General features: G+C 35.2%; 1 protein-coding gene across 1 annotated transcript in view; it reads right to left on the reverse strand.

The window, feature by feature from the left end:
* Positions 1-253: 253 nt before the first annotated feature.
* LOC113226712 (venom carboxylesterase-6-like) overlaps positions 254-17,486 on the reverse strand; it is a 51,986-nt gene continuing 34,753 nt past the window's right edge. Inside the window, exons 8-10 of the mRNA XM_026459431.1 lie at positions 6,811-6,986; positions 6,302-6,585; positions 254-959 (exon numbers count right to left, since the gene is read on the reverse strand). Coding sequence (XP_026315216.1) covers positions 776-959; positions 6,302-6,585; positions 6,811-6,986 — 644 coding nt within the window. The 3' untranslated portion in view covers positions 254-775. The remainder of the gene's footprint in view (positions 960-6,301; positions 6,586-6,810; positions 6,987-17,486) is intronic.

Raw genomic sequence — 17,486 nt, forward strand, 5'->3', positions numbered from 1 at the left:
TTGAGATTGAATCAAACGTTCAGATATTTATGAGCACTTTCAAAGGTGATCATTGAGACAATCAGCGCAAAAGTAGTAACCCACATTAATTTCTTTTCTACACATTTAAACCATAAAAAGTACATAATTATTTTATATTTAGATATTACTTTATTCTACGAAAAGCATTTAATTATAATTTTTTAAATTACGAAAATAGCATACTAATATAAAATAATTATGTACTTGTAACATTTTAACTACTATTATAGAAAAAAATGTGGGTTACACCACTTTTACGCTAATAGCTTCAATTAGTTTAACTTAGACTTAACATTGATCACGACCATTCTAAAATTTAACAATTAGTAGTCTGTATGTCACAAACAAATTGTATAATACAAGCAGAACCAAGTTTCCAAAAAATCCCATCATTTACTACCGTCTTATACTTTAAAATAACAACTTACAAACTAATATAAACTAAACTTATTATCATTGTAGGTAACATGGTATACAAAGAATGTGGCTTCGTAGTCCTCTTCTATAAGTAAGAAATGGATTAAGCCAAATAATAACAGACATTTGTTTCACGCTCACTGGATTCCTCCGGGAGAGTCAATCTTTGAGATCAAGTCATTCTATTTAAAGGCACTTCACTTTTATACTCTAGTTAGAATTCCAGGTACATTTTTGTTTATACAGAATACCAACTTATTGAAGCACTGTCTCTGCCTTTATATATTAAAATTATAGCATTTTTCACTGCTACAAGGCACTATCGAAACTTATGAGATTATGATTTGTTGGTAGCATAGTTGTCGTAGAGCCAGTCCCAGAGTCGGACCCTGATCGCTTCAGGATCTGTCTTCATAGAAAATGCGCCAGTAATATCGAGGTACAGAGGGTGTGCAGTATCGTTTACTGGTAGCCACTCCAGGTCTAAGGCTGATTTGCCTTCTGCGGGAGGTGTCGGGTTCCTGAAATCATCGGAACATACATTATATATTTCGAGAGATATAATGCTATAAGCGATTATTTTCAGAACTTGGAGAAGAATAATCGTAATACAATAACACTATTATTTAGCGAATCCTATCTATGAATAAATTTTTAATAAAAAGAAAGTGGTAAATTAGGATATTTCGTTAACGGCTGTTGAATTTTGTACATGTTTAAACTTACAAGTAATATGTATTTGAAATTACCAAATCGTTTGTCCTTTTTAATAGGTATATAAATACGAATCGGTAAGTAACGTTGAACTTGCTTTCAAAGTTGTTGATTAGCCTATGCTGTAAATTGATTAGCTAAATAAATTGAAATAAAGGTAACATACTACAGGCCTACGCCTACCTAAACGCTTAACTAAGTCGGTTCCTGAGATAGCTGCCCGGTGCGGCAGGGAGCGACAGTTCACGTGAAAAAAGTGCCAAATGGCTTGTCTATTAATTTCAATTATCAATGAATTTTTTTTTATTTTGTTTCACAACAACAACAATTGACAAATTTGGTACGCATTTTTTAACCGGCTTAAAAAAAGCAGGAGGTTCTCAATTCGACTGTATGTTTTAATAGTAATAATAACGTACACACTCAACATAGACCCGCACTAGGGAAACCCTGTATCGCGAGTGCCATGGACATACACAGATATCCAGAAATGACACCCAAACTCACGAAAGAAATAAATGTATAAGTTTATAATGTTTGTAACGCGATAACTCATTTGCGAACCGATTTTCATGATTCTTTTTTTGTTGGAAAGAGGATACCTCAATAGTAGTCCTATTTAAATTATAAGAGAATATTCCACCTCTAAGGGTGGCAAATTAGGGGATGAATGACTTTTGAGGCCAGTTTTTTATTAAATCAACTTATTATTGAATATCGTCAGAAAAATCTTGTTGAGAGTATGCAGCGTAACTGTTACGTAAACCTTCTTCCGCAGCTACCTGGATATACTTCAGGAATCGACTCAGATAAGCGGTGGATCGTAGGTAGGCATGTAGACAGGAAATAATATCGTAAACAGAATAACGGAAAAATTTTGTTCTTGTTCTAAAAAGATGGGCAATAAAAGGTCGTTAAAACATCCTATTCCTCATCATGACTATAGATTACGATACCAATAATACTGGCAAAAGTCAAATTGAAAAATTAATAGCTACGTAGTTTGTAATAATAACAGTTGCGTAACTATATAACATTTAGTATTTATTTGTAATATTTTTTTATATAAAAAAATATAATTGAAAATAATTATAACTTTTTTTAAACCGATCTCAACATTTCGTGGAATTACATCTATTTGCCAAGTCTTATTGAAATCAGTAACCGGAAAGTGCGTGAAACCTTATTCATTCCCTAGTTTGCCACTCTTGGAGGTGGAATCTTTTCTTGAAATTTAAATGGGACCAATATTACTGAGGTACCCTCTTTTCAACAAAAAGAATCATCAAAATCGGTTTACAAATGCTGGAGTTATTGCATAACATATGTATACGAAAAATAGACTCGAATTTTGAGAACCTCCCCCTTTTTTGAAGTCGGTTAAAAATTAGTAAACGATTATTAATAGCCACAAGCTTCTGGTATTTCAAAGCGGTTACACTCTCCATGGTTATGGGTTGACGTGGCAGTTCGTAAAAAAAAACTGTATATATACAAGTATCATTGTGACTACGCCACAGACACATCTGTGACTTGTTGTCTTTTCTATGTCGAAGATTACCCTCATCTTGAATTAGTGACAAGTGACAAGCGTTAGGGCTGGTTCACATATAATTTAAAGGCCTATGGATATTTGTGAATGTTATCTGAACTCGTTCTTAATGCGACTATCATTCACTTTTTACCGATAACTAACTAACTCTAGGGGTCGTATTCTAGAACTCTACTCAATGCTGAAGTCAGGATTTGAGTATGGTTTAAAGCACTCGAAATCGTACTCAAGTTCCTGCCATTACGGTCGTATTTCCAGTGTTTGAAATCATACTCAGATCTTGACTTGAGCATTGAGTAGAGTTCTGGAATACGACTCTAGTGGTGGAAACACAAGCACTGGAACTGGATACGACCCTGAGGGTCATATTCTAGAAGTCTACTCAATGCTCAAGTCAGGATTGCAATTGAAACACAAGCACTGGAAATACGACCCTAATGGCAGGGACTTGAGTATGATTTCGAGTGCTTTAAACCATACTCAAATCCTGACTTGAGCATTGATTAGAATTTTAGAATACGACCCTTAGTGTCTGAGTGACTGCTCAGTGCGGTGTACCGGGTGTTAGCATTTACAATAGCAATAATGGTTCGACTTCAATTCCCTTGTAGAAACAGTGAGCTGAGTGCATCAGATTTATAGAAAATTATGTACAATGGTAATGTTCCAAGAAACCGAGACGAGGATAGGCGTTAACGACAAATGTGTGTAGACAGAATTATTCTAAGTAGACAGATATATGTATGTGTCCTTAAAACTGTCTTCTGCCGCTTGCTAATCAACCCGTGTCTGGAGCGTAATCACTCGGGAATATCAGTGCTTCTACCATGAGTTCACAGTAACACTTGTTGTTAGCGAAATAATAATATTTTCTCTTCACGAGCACGGAAAGGCTAAGAAAGAATGAAATCTTTTAGAAATCTGCGTGCAAAAAGTTTTTGAAATTCGAACTTGACGTTGGACTGTAGTGCACCTAACTTTTTCTTTCGATGAAAAAAAAAACAATAACACGTTCAACTACGCGATTTGTCGTACATTATTTATATAATAAATTCGTTGGTATATTTTATTCTTATTACAGTTGACATTAAAGTGACAATGACAACTAATGTTGTTTAATAAACCTGGTTTGTTATAGTTCAACTATTTTTCTTTCATCTACCACTTTCCTCGCTATAATGAGGTGAAAAGTAGTTTCACTCGGCAGCAAAGTTGTTTTGCGTCTTGTGGCTTGAAAGCCTCGCTACGCTCAGAACTCCATTTTTGAATCGCTCGCTTCGCTCGTGGTTCAATCTTATGCTCCTTCGCTTGCTCAGGTTTCAATGCAAGCACTTGCGTCAAACAACAACTTTGCAGCCTTGCATAACAAATAAGTATTGTATTCAAAGTGCCGCTTCTTCTAGTGACCGCTAGGGGCGCTGTTGGCATTGTCAAACATTAGCGACAAACAAATAACAAACAAATGACAAACAAATACAAAGTCGTTAGCGACAACTCTCTCTATAATTTCATTGCAGAGGCACAGGAGAGTAAAGGTCAGACCGTAAACCCGTAACTAGTAATAATAGTTTTGTCGCTAACCACGAAACTTTTACAATCAATATGAACAATATGGTGTTTACACGGCTTAAATAGTTGTGGGAAAGTAGAGTAGATAAATTAGTTGAGTATTACGGCCAAAGGTTAAAAAACCCGACAGATTTGTCGATTGTCCAATAAGTCTAAAATGCAGCAAATCACACCTTTGCTGTAATAAGGCCACAACTTCAAAACGATAACTTTTCAGAAAAATATTTAAAGATTCTGCGAAGGACGAATACAACTTTTTATGTTTAAATAAGAGTTATAAAATTTCACATATACATGATTTGTTTCATGTTTGAAATTATGACTTTCATGGAATATTTAAAATTTTATCACTTTCGAGGTATGATTACGTTCGGCTTTAATATACCAAAGGTACAAAATGATCCACAAAATATTCATCAATCTTTATAATATTTCTTGTTTTCTAAAATTGTGGACATAATGTTAATAAAATGCAAATTGACAAGAGCACACAAATTAAGACCATCATCAATTTTAACAAGGGCTTGTTAAAATTGGTACTTGAGGGGATGTACAAATGGGTATACATGGATAGTGCCATATCGGGTGATGTTTACGTAACCATTTAATTCAAATATTCCGCAAGCGACTGCGATGAGTTAACCGTGTTTTCGCCAACTCATTAGTAAATGCCAACTTTGGGAAATGTTGAATAATGGATTTTTTTAATATAACAAATAATAGGACGAACTAGTCGTGCGCCTGGTGGTAAGCGTGACACCTGTCCATGGCAGTTGCAGTGCCACTTAGAGCAGTAAAGTTGGAAAGATCTGAGGAGCAATGCCACGGCGGCGCCCGTCACCCCGAGCCCAGAGAATAGAGAATAAGAGAACGGACACCCTCCGCTCCTCGCTAGTTTTAGATACCGTATCACGCCCCACACATTGCCGGTCACATTGACTGAACGACAACAAGGCTGCCGGCGCGGCGAGCCGTTTTCGCGCGTAGGTGGCTTTGATATTTGAATATAGTTTTCATTTATTCATTACGAAACTTGCACGTTAATATAAAACATCATTTTTCGTTACTATTTATAATGGTCGTGAATTGTGCTGTATATGGCTGTTTATCATGATTTTCCGAAAGATGAAACGAAGTAAGTAAAAAAAAACTTATGTCTGAGACTCATTCAGTTATTGTTTTCTCCATTTATTTACTGCAGAGTAATATATGTATGTATAAAAAAATACAGATTTAGTACATTAATATAATGAGACGCCATGACTTCGTGAGCTAGTAGACAAGGGTTCGCGAATTTTCTATTCGTATTGCCGATAAATATTACGTAGGTAGTGAATATATCTAATTATTATCTAAACTTGGACACGCAATTTCAAATACCTTGGTTACCTTAATTAAAAGTACATGTCCGAAGTATAATATTTTAGGTGCTTTTAATATATTTTTGAAATAAATTTTCAATATTACTCTAGTTAGTGAATTAAAGAAAAATATAATAATATTGCGATATAAATACCTAATAGACATGTATAATTATTAGGATTCTAGTAATAGAATCATAGATAACATTGGCGTTAGAATATTCGCTATGTTGCCGCTCTGACCACGTAACGTAATAGTGCGAGAAAGTGATGGGTGACCCTGCCACTTCACGCACACATTTGCGCGTGTGCAGATAGCGCCTTGCTGTATGTAGTAGTAGTAGGTAAATAATTTTCGACTGTTGTATGCAGTGTCCGAGGTGTGACATACCTACGTCTCATGTGCTTTTAATTTCACCAGTGCCCTTTAAAACTGAAACACAGTAATGCTCACATTACTGCTTGGCGGCAGAAATAGGTATGGATGGAGTACCGCCCTGGGCGAACTCTTTCCAAGGAGTTCTATTGTTACAATAGCACTTTAAATAACTTAATATAGTAATCTATTTAAAACTCACTTCTGCAACAATGTGTTTCATATTTTAATAAGGTGAAACAAATACTTACAAGATAGCCTGTTTTAATTAACAGCATAACAAGTACATACCCAGTTTTAGCGAAGTTTGTCCACATCTCAACCATGCGTCGTGAAACAGCCAACTCCGTGGAATCATCATCCAGCCTATAATTCAGCCTGGAGAAATAGAAGAGGTACCCCATCTCGTCCCCATGACATGCCCCAGGGTGTGTAATACCCAACATCCTCTTGAAGAGGCCTAGGGCCCCGTCAAATGCAAACCGGTAAAGGTAAGTTGGACTGGTTCGGTTCGTAGTGGCTTGTATTCGTAGGGTTTCCAGAATCGGTCGCAGAAACATCACGTCGGTGAATAACTGGAAAAAGAATTTGAAATTTAATAACTTAAAAAATACTTTTATAAGTTTTAAAACGGTGCTTCATGTGTTTTGATTCTGACTTATACATTTTGTTCATGAATTATATGCAATATACTCGAATACTAAAATAACAAAAATTGGGTAGTGAAAATTAACCTGAAAATTACCCACCTACGTCTGAATTAAAAAAAGTTTTCAGTTCACTATACATAGATATCTTACATCGATAAGGCTGTCAATATTTCTCATGTCAACAGGGCGTTGTTGGAAGTAGAAGGCGCGGATATGTTCAGTAATCTTGCGTGTGCGCTCCTCGTCGTCGTTCAGTAGCTGCGGCGGAACCACGCGTCGGAATTCGCGGTCAAGCTCGGAAAGCAGTTTAGGGTAGCGCTGAAGACCTGTTGGAAACAATTATGAACTTTTTCCTCTATTTGCTTCTGTTTTAAGCCCAACATCTCATACTTTATTTTTTATTAATTCACTTCTCATTTATTTAGTCAAAACGTACGATTTCATTAAATTAGGTACTTAGGTAACATCGACGATAGGTACCCTAGTAATCTATATTTAATTTAGAGCAAGCGAGGCTTGTAGCAAGTTAGCAACAATATTATTGAGTAAAACGCTTGTTGCTTTCTTATGAGTAAATTGTACAATTAAAGTGTCTGAATATAATATACTTATATTGACCGGGAACGTAGGGCGTTGGCTGCCAGATGTAATAATATGTTGGCACATTGATTCGCCCGCTGTAGTGAGGTAGCCAAAATAACTTAATTCAAGGCGTATTGTCAATCCTTCTACATGGGTGGTCTGTGGGTTAACTATACGCAGAAGGCACTCGGCGCCCTGCGCGTTTAATATAATTACGGTTTCAGGATGCTGTTGTGACTACCGTGACATTGTAGCACATCGTCGATATTTGCTCAAGCGGGAGTAGATGATTTTTTTGCTGTGATGCGAAAAAAGACGGCGTCACTACTTTCTAGACTGCGTTCTAGTCCTAACAGCATCCTGAAAACGTTTGAATGAAATGCTTCATCATTTCATCCAGGTTCTGGTGAGGTGATGGGGTAGTCGGCGGCGCCTCGAGCGAAATAATGTGTGTTTTTATGTTTTGTATTCTTTGCTAACAATAGTCATAAGTTTAAAAAATCTGTATTGACTAACAAGTAGGCCTTGGATGCCAAATAAATTATTTATTTATTATTATTATAGTAGAAGGAAAATATAATCATTGAGTGGAAGTAAATTTGGTCTATTTCTTGCAGTCAATTTAATCAAGACAATTTTTAGATAAAGCGATTGTTTTGTTATTACATGAGAACATCTACCTTTAAGGTTATACGTACAGTCAAGAGCATAATTAAGATAGATTTGATATTGGGCCTTTTTTATCTTAAGCTGTATAGAGTTAAGATTAAATCTTAAGTGTCAAGCTTATACATAGGTATATGTAGGTACAAACTGCCAACTGACAGTGTGTTGATTGTATTAAGATTTACTTTTTGATTTGGCTATAAATTAAAGAAAAGACGTATGTGTCGTTGCAAGTGTATTGAATAACTGGTTGATACAGGAAGATGAGCCTAATATATACGTAACAATAAATTATAGTGAAAGTAATCACAATTTACCGCCCACCAAAAGGACAGTAGGTACTTTTACAAGTAATACTAAATTAAATAGCTACTTATTCAAAGTTACTAATAATGTGGATGACAAAATACAACTTGTTCACGCATTAAATATAAATTTACAAGTTATGTTGCATCACAAACATAACAAAATAAATTAAATTCAAACATTGGAATCAATTAGTAATGGACATAATTTCGTAACTGTTCTTTTAGTCACTGAACTACCACTTTTCACTCTATAAACCCTCGTTAGACCGTTCGGACCGGGGTGTTTGTTAACAATTCGTCCTAAACTCCATTTACCGGGTAGTAAATTATCGGTTTTAATCAGAACAATATCTCCAATCATGAATTCCTTTTCTTTTTGGAGCCACTTAGGGCGTTGTTGTAATCTCGACAAATATTCGTCTTGCCAACGCCGCCATAAATCATTAGTAAGATTTTGTATGTGTTGCCAGCGAGACAAGGTAGAAACTCTGATGTCCTTTAAATTGGCTGATTGGACAACAACCGGTGCCTCTCCCATTAAAAAATATCCTGGTGTTAGTGGGTTCATATTGTCTGGATCTGTATCACCGAGAGGACATAATAGACGTGAATTCAAACAGGATTCAATCTGGCAAAGTACAGTTGACATTTCTTCAAATGTAAGGTAACTTGTCAGGATTCTTTTCAGGTGGTATTTTATAGATTTGACACCTGCCTCCCATAATCCACTGAAAAAGGGACTGTAGGTAGGAATAAAATGCCATTGAGTACCTACCATCTGTGACTCCTCTGCTATTTCGCCAGTGAACTATAAATTTGCTTCGTTCCAGGCAGCTTGAAGTTCTTTATTAGCGCCCACAAAATTTCGGCCCTGATCGCTCCACAGGTGATTGCATTTACCTCTTCTCGCAACGAAACGTCCAAATGCACCAATTAAAGCTTCCGAAGTCAGATCACTAAAGAGCTCTAAGTGGACCGCCTTTGTTGACATACAGACAAATATAGAGATGTACGCCTTATAAGTCTTATTTCCTCGGTGTTTGGACATCAAAATTTTAAATGGACCCACGAAATCCACACCGCTATTTATAAACGGTCTTGATGGGGTCACTCTTACTTTGGGCAAATCTCCCATAATCTGAGCTCTAGTAGAAGCATTAATTCTGGTACAAATGAGACATTTATGAATATGTTTCTTAGTCATAGATTTTGCTTTCAAGACCCAGAACTTAGAGCGTAGATCAGTAGTAGCATCAGTTGAATACCTCCGTGGAGTGTCTTGTTAAGAGCGTCAGCAATGATAAAAGGTACTAGTGTATTTTTATTTCCCAGAATGATAGGATTTCTTCTCTCATCAGGTAAGTTTGTATGCCTAAGGCGACCACCCACCCTGAGGATTTCTTTCTCATCTAGATAAGGGTTAAGGGATCGCAACGGACTATTCTTTTTTACTTGTTTATTTGATTTCAATCCTGTCTATTTCTTTTTTGAATTCTTCTTGTACTCTTTTAATTATAATTTGTAATGAATCTTCCAATTCTTGTGTAGTTATTTCTTTATCAATGTTCAATTTCTTTTGGTTCAGAAATCGTTTGCAATAAGTAAGAGTTTCTGGTAGCTCCGGTAAATTATTAAACATCTCCAATTTTCTGGTTATAGTTTTGTCTTGTTCTTCTGTGTTATGGTAAGTATTTATTTTTGTTGTTTTCATTTCTGTTTCTGTTGTCACTATATTTGGTTTAATAAGCTTTATTTCCTTTTCAGATAACCAACTTGGACCACCATAAGTAAAATTTCTTCAATTCTAATGGCAACATTCCTCGGGATGCAATATTTGCGGTCTTGTAGTGGGACTAAGTGTTCTCCAGATAATTCGCTGGAAGTCTGCGTCATCTCTAGTCACTAGTATTTGACGATACATTTGTTTGATATCAGCCATGAAGCATACTCGTTTCATCCGCCATTTCATTAGCAGGCTTCTCAAATCTTCTTGCAGCTGTGGCCCTACCAGTAATTCTTCATTTAACGAAATATTGTTCCTGCCCTTACAGGAAGCATCGAAGACGACGCGTGTTTGAGATGTCTCTTTGTCGTTACGAACAACAGCGTGGTGAGGTAGGTATACTGATCTTTTCGTTTCTTTTTCATTTCAGGTATTTTCTCCATATGTCCTTGCTCCATGTAATCATTTATAACCTTTGTGTATTCTTTTTTCGGGTCAGACGACTTATTGAACTTCCGCTCCAGTTGCAGAAATCTTTGGATAGTCATCTCTTTTATGTTTCCTTCAGGTGTTCCTGGACTGTCTGTTTTGAAAGGTAATTTAACTATGTATTTGTCATCTTCATTTCTAGTTGTTGTTCGGTTGTAGATATCTTCACAGAGTCTTTCTTCTTTTGTTAAGTGTCTGTTATTGTCAACTTCTACTTCCCATATCGACTTCAGCAAATCATCTACATCTACCTGGTGATACATAACGACGTAAGTATCTTCTCGTGGGTTAATTTTTGGAGATATCTCTGAAAAGATATCTCCAAAAATCAACCAATCAAGTGCTATTTTTTGTGCAGTTGGAGTGCCTGGTGGACCCCTTATCATCTTTGGTTGAACAATCTGTGCGTATTCTTTGACACAGAGAAGAAGATACCTATAGAACCAGGTGTTAGGTAACTCTGATCAGCGAGGTTGGGCCCGTTAAGGTGAAGCCAGGGTTATATAACAGTAATTGTTTTGGTGGGTAACCTTGTGGTCAGTGGTTTCGACATCACGTAGGCCTGTATTGGTAAGCTGTATTTTTGGTCCCACTGTGATCCTATATTAAGCTGCACCACATACTTAAATTCTTTCTCGTAGATCCCGCTCCTATAACGCTGCCTTGGACTTGTTGTCGTTTCAGTTTCAATAATTGAGTTGCTTTCTCGCTTATAAATGTTGAGTGGGAACCTTGGTCGACCAGCGCGCGTAATTTAATAATGCGGCCATGACCGTCTTTTGCTTCTACTATAGCAGTCGCCAACAATGCTATTCCCTGTCCAGTAAGATGAGACGCAATAATTGTTTTAACATGAACTGTTTCTTCCTCGTCTACTACATGTGGTGAAACCACCGGTTGTAATAAGTTGCTTGGTGAAGCCGCTGATTCTGTGTGCAGCATCTCATGTAGCAGCGAATAATGGTGTCGGTGACATATTTGACTGTTGAAACATAAATTCTTGTTTTTGATATACTCGCTTCACTGTTTCCGTTCCATTTGTATAAATGCCTTGCAATGACACAATGTATGATTTTCTTTGCGCATAATGCATTTCTTTTCTTTAGTTGATGTAATAAAATGGTGTGAGCGTTCTTTGATTTGTTTAGTCTCTCGTTCTTTGTATTGTTTGATGTCACTAATTCTAAGGTGCGGAACTTGGACTCTAAAAACTTCTTTAATTCTTTCCATGTAGGTAAAGCTTCGACGTCGTCACGGTAGGCATACTCTTCTCAACTTTTATGTGTCTCAGGGTCCAACTTCTGAACTAGAAGATATATTATTATTAGATCCCAAGAGCCAGTGTTAATTTTCAAGTTTCCAATAACCTATATTTAGGCATTCTGTTGGCGTATCCAGTAAACCTTTCAATTGAGAAGTTGATTGAGCAATCATTTTACGTTGATTAAACAATCTTTTTAGTATGCAGTTTAAGATTATACGTTAGTTGCCATATTACGTATTCAAAGCATTCCATGCACTTGGATAATTGCTATATGTCACTTGGATATGTTTCAATAATACCTCTGCTTCACCTGTAACGCTTGTCTTTAAATAATGAAGCTTCTGTACATCACTGAGGTTGTTATTTTCATGCACCAATGACGTAAACAAGTCCTTGAAAGTCGGCCATACTTTATAATCACCGCTAAACTTAGGTAGTATAATTTTCGGTAAATGTACATTGCTCGGTGTACTGTACGGCACGTCTGGCGTAGATGTGAGCATGTCTTTTAAGTCACCTTGCAATACATTAAACAAAGAATTCTTCTTTCAAAAAATACGGCAAAATTCCCTTTTGTTCCTTAGGTGTTATTTTCACTAACTCGTCATATGCATTTTTGAATGTTGTCCAATATTCTTCAATAATTTATAAGCGTGCTTTTGTATATCCTTTGGTTAATCACGCCTTAGGACACTTTTCAAGTTAATAAGTGTTTTTTTCAATAAATTTACACCATCTTGCAACACAGAGATTAATGGTTGTTGCTCTTTTGTGGTGGCCATGTTTTACGGTGATAATAATGCAACAATTCTTCATAGCAAGTCACGTAGAATGCGCAAAAAGTCGTATTTCACTGCCTTAGATTCAAATTATTACAATATTATAAATTTGCAACAACGATGCGCTTCCGATCTATTGTTATCGCTCTGGAATGTGGTTCTTTCGTTCTCACAGGCCAGTTGACGACCGCTCCGTAATTGCTTCTATTCGGCTGGAATGCGACCATATGGTGATTGTATTAAGATTCACTTTTTGATATGGCTATAAATTAAAGAAAAGACGTATGTGTCGTTGCAAGTGTATTGAATAACTGGTTGGATACAGGAAGATGAGCCTAATATATACGTAATAATAAATTATAGTGAAAGTAATCACAACACAGTGAAAAATATTAAAAACGTTGTTTAACCCTGCGACGTAAGTTGACAACTCCCATGTGCCTGTAATCGTGTAATTTCCAGCACAGTTGTCCTTCAAAACTGGAACACAGTTCACATTACTTGGTGACAGAAAAGGTAAAGTGGCAGTAGGTACTTCTATGGACGAACTCTTTCACAAAGAGCTCTACTGCTATTAACTGTGTATAGAAGTGTTTAGAAATTTCTATATTGCACTTACTCATAACCATATCTATCACTAACAACATGAACTCAGTTGGCCATGAACGTGGAGATAGTCAGCAGCAAGTGGAAAGTAGCACGAGTTGATATAATGCGTGTGTTGTTACATATTATGTAAATGTGGCAATATGCAATCCGTGTTGCCATACCGGCCCACGCTTTCGTCGTTCAGTCTGTGACCATGCCATACTTGAACATATCAATACACACAAGTTCCTACATACTTGCTATGGTCATTTAGGTACCTACACAATAAAGAAAAAAACTGAATCAGTTGTGTTGTATGTCGTTGTCTCTATGATATGTGAATATGTAGCCTTTGATCCAATTATAGTGCTTAGGAGATCTACTTGGGAGATTCTGTGCCGGGAATATACTTACTTATTATTACTTATTTGCCAGAGTTACGTTCGAACAGGACATGGCGGTATTTGAATTACTTGTAATTGATTGTATTTGTATCTCAATTACAGCATTGGAATGTATTTTGTAATGATAATTTCAAATATATATGACAGTAATGTATTTTGTAATCGATATTTCAAATATATTTCACAGTGTCCGGTTAGTGATAGTGATTGTATTTTGTATTACGTATTTTAAACACTTATAAAAAAGTATTTTGTAATTTGTTTTAATTAAGCGTATTATAGGTAGACTATATTTAAAGTTTAACCGTAACACATAATGCGTATTGCTTGGCTAGCAATTACTTTTATTTATAATCTACCTGCCTGCTTAAATCGCACTTAATTTATTAAAAAATTCCAAACACCTATCTGTTATTGGCGTATATACAACCAATTTGAGGGCATTGGCGTACAGTTTTGTGAATACCAACTTCTAGTTTTGTTATTTTCAATTCGGGTGTTTATCGGCCGTGACTATTGAAAATCGTAAATCGTTTTACTGAAAAGAAAGAATTTCAATAGTTACATATTTATCAGCCAATCTTTACCGTATTTCAAATTTAAAAATAAAATTATTTTTAAAATCGACCATTATCGGTCGATTTTAAAAATAGAGTAACTCTTGTTTTATCTAAATTATTTGTAATAATTACTTTCATTCATATGCATATTTGAAATGTTAGTTTCAATATTTGCGTGCATCCCATAGTTGCAATCTTCGCTCTGACAGCAAATTTACTCCTTTTCATTCCTTCTCACCGTTCTGGTTTTGTTTCTAACTCATTTACCTTTCAGACAACACGACTCTAGAATGCACTGCCACCCCACATTCAAAAAGCACCTAATAAACTAGCTTTCAAGCAATTAGTCTGTAATTTCATGTCGGAGTCTGCATCTGCATCTCATTAGTCTGACATTGTTTTATATATGTATATTATATACATATGTTATGTATATTATATACATATATTATGTATATTTATGTCGTGTCTAAATTATGTAGGTATCATAATTATTATTTATAAGCTTTGATCTATCTGTTTTTAATTGTGATGTTATGCATGCACCCTTTCAATTGTTCTGTATTGTACCCAGTTCTCCGGTTGACTGGTAGAGAATGCCTAATGGCACTAAATCCGCCATTTGTACTATTTTTTGTGCAATAAAGTTTAAATAAATAACTAAATTCATTAAACTTTATTACTTGCTGAAAAACAAAAGTGTAATTATTTACTCGAGTTATTATTTAATTAATTATTGTATAACTTAATGACTTAATCAAAATATTACACCTACCTATTTATATACATACAAGCTCTATCTACTCTTACTTATTACTTATGGATATAAAAACTTGTAATTTATATTGTAAAATGCATACTAGAAAATTTGAGTGAGACTCGTTCTCTTTCGAAGGATATAGTTAATATACGCAACAAAATGTAGAGGTAAGTACTTTAAAAATACGTTTTTGTATCTTCAATTCTGTAATCTTTACTTACCTACGTACCGTACCTATCTAACAACGGAAATACGTCCTGATAGCCAGCTCGATTTATCAATCAACCATCTTTTATCAATAATCAAATGAGGTTACTAAATAAAAGTTAATTACAACAATGTAATTATTTATAAAACGAGAAAATCTATGTCTATAATGTGATTATTTTTTTAGTAAACTTACTAGAAGTAAATCTACGATTTAATAAAGTACAGCAAAACGTGAAACATACTTATGCTATAAAGAGCAGAAAGATGTATTTCAGCCATGTAATGAGGAGCGAAATGTACTAAATTACTCCAGCTAATCATCCTGTACAAAGTTGTCGAAACGAAGTGTCGGTAGAAGGCGGAATTCCTGGTTAAAGAATTTAATGGAATGGTTTGTCTATAGTTCTATAACCTCGCTCTTAGAGCGGAAGCATCTAAAGTCAGGATTGCCGTGATGTTGTCCAACCTCCGTTGGTAGAGGAACCCCAATAAGAAGATTTTTTTTTGTTAGGTAGGTATTACTGCGAGATCTTTAAGTAGTTTTTCAAATAATAAATTGTGTAACTATTTCTAATAATAAATGAGTTACCGGAAACTATTGTACAAAAAAATTACAAACAAAAAAAGCCAACTAAAAACGTAATAAAACGATGTCTTACTTTCGATTAATACAAACCCGGGGATAATGTGTACACAAAACATTGTACGTATCAATTGTAACTGTATTTATGTTCTGTAACAAACACCGTATGATAAGCTGGAAAAAATATGTATACATTATGTCGCTTTAAATGGGTAACACACTAAAGTATCATAGAATCTTATAAGCAAAATTTTTAACTAAATAAGTTCATATTTAAAATAAACAGTTTATTTTTTTTTAATAAAAATATTTAAAATTGTCTGTGGTTAAAAAAATTAATCATCTATACGTATTGTTTCGATCAGACGTATTCGCTATAGTGTCTGAGTTTTGAAACACGTATTAAAGCTGTTGCTAAAATAAATGTGAGTTTTGCAATAAGTGTATTATAGACACCAATATCAATTGTTGGCAGTACATCACTCAATAATCTTAAGCAAGGGTCAGAAGTCACATCAATATAGATGTTTTCACACCACGTTTTATTGTCGTGGCATGGTATTTCTCAAAGTGTACACAACGAATTTTACGAACGAAAGTTGCAATTAATTGTACATTCGGCAAATGCGTAATGGACAAAGAAATAATTAGGCGATAGGTGCATTCGTATAATACATTAATCTGATAATAAATGATTCTGAATCTGACAATATTAAGCAATTCATACAAATTCTCAGTAATATTTGTTAACCGTGTCAGAGATCGCCGCAGATCCGCGTTTGGTACAAACATTGGTTTCGCAAAAGAGCCTCCGTGAGTTCGTTCAAATTATCGAAGTTTGTTTTGTCCGTTACGTAAGTTAGTTTTTAATCGGAGTAGTTATTTAATTGCGTAAAATATTGAATCTAAATAATTTAAAAAAATATTAAAGCACTCTTTAGTCAGTGAATAGTATATCGAATTGAAATAACCTATTACTTATTATAAATAATGTATATTAGAAAGTCACTTAAATGTCAAAGGTAAGATACGCTTTTTGACTTACTACAAATAGTTACAGTGTTCAGTGCTTGCAACACATGTGTGTTATGTGATATCTTCTGTTACATAAATAGTTACTAGGCCTACTGCCATGTTACCCATATTAAGAAGTAGGTCCTGTTAGTCACGGCTTGCTTGTAATTGGTCCTTCATTGTATGACATTTTCAACATTACATAGACTAGACGTTACGTTTTCGTAGACACGTAATACGAGGATTTCTCTTTATTTTCCGCACAGTACACAAATTCGGTAGTTTTGGATAAGGTACATTAGTAACAAGCATGCTGTTTTGTACACCAATAGGTACTTATTAATAATGGTGCTCTACTTTCAAGAATATGATTTTATCTATATGCATTATTCAATGATAACACTGTGTTGAAACGTTAATACTTAGCGATACCTAACACATAGGTAATTTAACGATGTATTAAATCCGGAAACATTGGAAAATACTAAGTCACTTTATTATTAGTTAGTTAGGTACCTTAAGTGAAATGAACAGAAAAACTTGAAAGACTTACATCTAGTTTCCTGTGCGAAAATGTGGCTTTGCAAAAGTAAATGTGTATAATTTTTATTACAAGGTAAACGCAGTAGCATTAGTAAATATGTATGTACTCAGTTTAATATCCAATTAGCGACAGTGGTAGGAGGGAAGGGCCACTAGCACCGGTTCCGCTCACTTTGCGACAACCCGCAAAACTCTAGCTCCGAGGATTTCCGCTAATTGCGCGCGTGCATGAATGTAACCCCACTGCAGAATTAACATAGCTAACCGCACCCTTAATTGGGCCGCGAATTAAACGACTAAATTACTTTTGAAAGTTGTATATGTCGTAATAAGTTTGTTAGGAAACGCGACTG

This window comes from Hyposmocoma kahamanoa, unplaced genomic scaffold (genome assembly GCF_003589595.1).
Source record: "Hyposmocoma kahamanoa isolate Upper Pololo Valley unplaced genomic scaffold, ASM358959v1 192, whole genome shotgun sequence".
NCBI classification, from domain to species: domain Eukaryota; kingdom Metazoa; phylum Arthropoda; class Insecta; order Lepidoptera; family Cosmopterigidae; genus Hyposmocoma; species Hyposmocoma kahamanoa.